Below are 2,098 nucleotides of genomic sequence, written 5' to 3'. Positions count from 1 at the left end.
GGCCCCTCTCACCTCCACAGCCCCGGGCTGGGGGTGCCGCAGCACCAGCACGTCGGCGTAGCAGCACATGGTCTGCACGGAGTCAGCCAGGGACTCGCCCTTCTGCACCGAGGAGGTGGCCTCGCAGAAGGACAGCACGGAGCCACCCAGGCGGCTCATGGCCGCGGCGAAGGAGCTGCTGGTCCGCGTGCTCACCTCGTAGAACATGCTGGCCATCACCTTACCCTGCAACGCCGGGTGTCACCTCAGGGAGCTGGGACAGGACACAGGGCTCCCTCGGGGACAGGGACACACCCGGCTCACCTTGAGGATGTCCAGGCTGCGCTCCTTCTGCACCAGCATGCGCAGGGTGTGCGCCACGTTGAACAGGTGGGACAGCTGCGGGGACAGGAGGTGGCACGGGGGTGGCACGGGGGTGTCAGGGGCTCAGCAGGGCACACGGGGGTCACTACAGCCGCCACAGCCCCCAGACCCACCTGCTCCTTGGAGAACTGCCGCACTGACAGGACGTGCTGCCCCACCAGGGGATGCAGCAACGGCGACGTCTGGAAGTGCGGGGAGCGCTGCGGGGACGGCTGGCGCGGGACGGGGACCGCGGGGTGGCAGTGGCTGTCCTGGAGCACGGCGGGGTCTGCGGCACCGAGAGAGCCCGTCAGAGATGGGGATGGGCCCAGAGAGCCCAACAGCAGCCATGGGCTCAGGTCCTCAATGTGGGTCTGTCCATGGCTGATGGGGATGGTCCAGAGAGCCCAACACCAGCCATGGTGGTCCCCAGTGTGGGTCAGTCCACGGGGATACCCCAAAGCCCAACAGCAGCCATGGGCTCGGGTGCCCACTGTGGGTCAGTCACAGGGACACCCCAAAGCCCAACACCAGCCATGGTGATCCCCAGTGTGGTCAGCCCATGGGATACCCCAAAGAGTCCAACCACAGCCATGACCCCACTGTGGGTCAGCCATGGGGATACCCCAAAGAGCCCAAAACCAGCCATGGTGGTCCCCAGTGTGGGTCAGTCACAGGGACACCCCAAACAGCCCAACCACAGCCATGGCCCCGTTCCCACTGTCGGTCAGCCCACGGGGATACCCCAAAGATGCCAAAACCAGCCATGGTGGTCCCCACTGTGGATCAGCCCATGGGGATACCCCAAACAGCCCAACCCCAGCCATGGCCCCATCCCCACTGTGGGTCAGTCACAGGGATACCCCAAAGATCCCAAAACCAGCCATGGGTTCCCAGTGTGGGTCACCCCACAGGATGGCCCAAAGAGCCCAACACCAGGCATGGTGATCCCCAGTGTGGGTCAGTCCATGGGGATACCCCAGAGAGCCCAACACCAGCCATGGTGGTCCCCAGTGTGGATCAGTCACAGGGACACCCCAAACAGCCCAACCACAGCCATGGCCCCGTTCCCACTGTGGGTCACCCCACGGGGATACCCCAAAGAGCCCAACCACAGCCATGGCCCCACTGTGAGTCAGCCACGGGGATACCCAGAGAGCCCAACACCAGCCATGGTGGTCCCCAGTGTGGGTCAGTCCATGGGGACACCCCAAAAAGCCCAACCACAGCCATGGCCCCACTGTGGTCAGCCCATGGGGATGGGCCCAGAGAGCCCAACAGCAGCCATGGGCTCAGGTCCTCACTGTGGGTCAGTCCACGGGGATACCCCAAAGAGTCCAACACCAGCCATGGTGATCCCCAGTGTGGGTCAGCCACGGGGATACCTCAGAGAGCCCAACCACAGCCATGGTGTCCCCAGTGTGGATCAGTCACAGGGACACCCCAAAGATCCCAAAACCAGCCATGGGTTCCCAGTGTGGTCACCCCACGGGGATACCCCAAAGCCCAACCCCAGCCATGGTGGTCCCAGTGTGGCCCCGCAGGCCCCTGCACTCACCCGACTCCAGCGCCTTCCTGCCGAGCTTGTCACGCGTGTCCTCGGCTGCCAGGAGAGGGGACAGTGGCATTAGGGGGTGTGGGGACACCCCGGGCCCTGCTCCCCTCCCAGTGAGCCCTCCTGGCCCGTGGCAACCCCAATCACCCCATGCCAGGGTGGTGGCCAGCCAGAGGCAGGGACTGCAAGCCCCACGTCGTG

The 2,098-nt window shown here is 65.2% G+C and overlaps 1 protein-coding gene across 1 annotated transcript; it reads right to left on the bottom strand.

Annotated features, from left to right (window-relative positions):
• Window positions 1–12: 12 nt before the first annotated feature.
• Window positions 13–2,049, bottom strand: LOC130588455 (CAD protein-like; the record flags this gene model as incomplete). Its single annotated transcript, XM_057389376.1, has 4 exons — window positions 1,901–2,049; window positions 477–631; window positions 304–378; window positions 13–225 (listed from the first exon to the last, which is right to left on the bottom strand). Coding segments are annotated over exons 1-4 (513 nt in total), but the record flags the coding sequence as incomplete, so codon positions are not given.
• Window positions 2,050–2,098: the final 49 nt, after the last annotated feature.

This window comes from Malurus melanocephalus, unplaced genomic scaffold (assembly GCF_030028575.1).
Source record: "Malurus melanocephalus ecotype Western Australia unplaced genomic scaffold, MMel_1.1 scaffold_5223, whole genome shotgun sequence".
NCBI lineage: Eukaryota > Metazoa > Chordata > Aves > Passeriformes > Maluridae > Malurus > Malurus melanocephalus.
The sequence above is the reverse complement of the archived record's forward strand: the minus strand, read 5'-3'. Positions and strand labels throughout refer to the sequence as shown.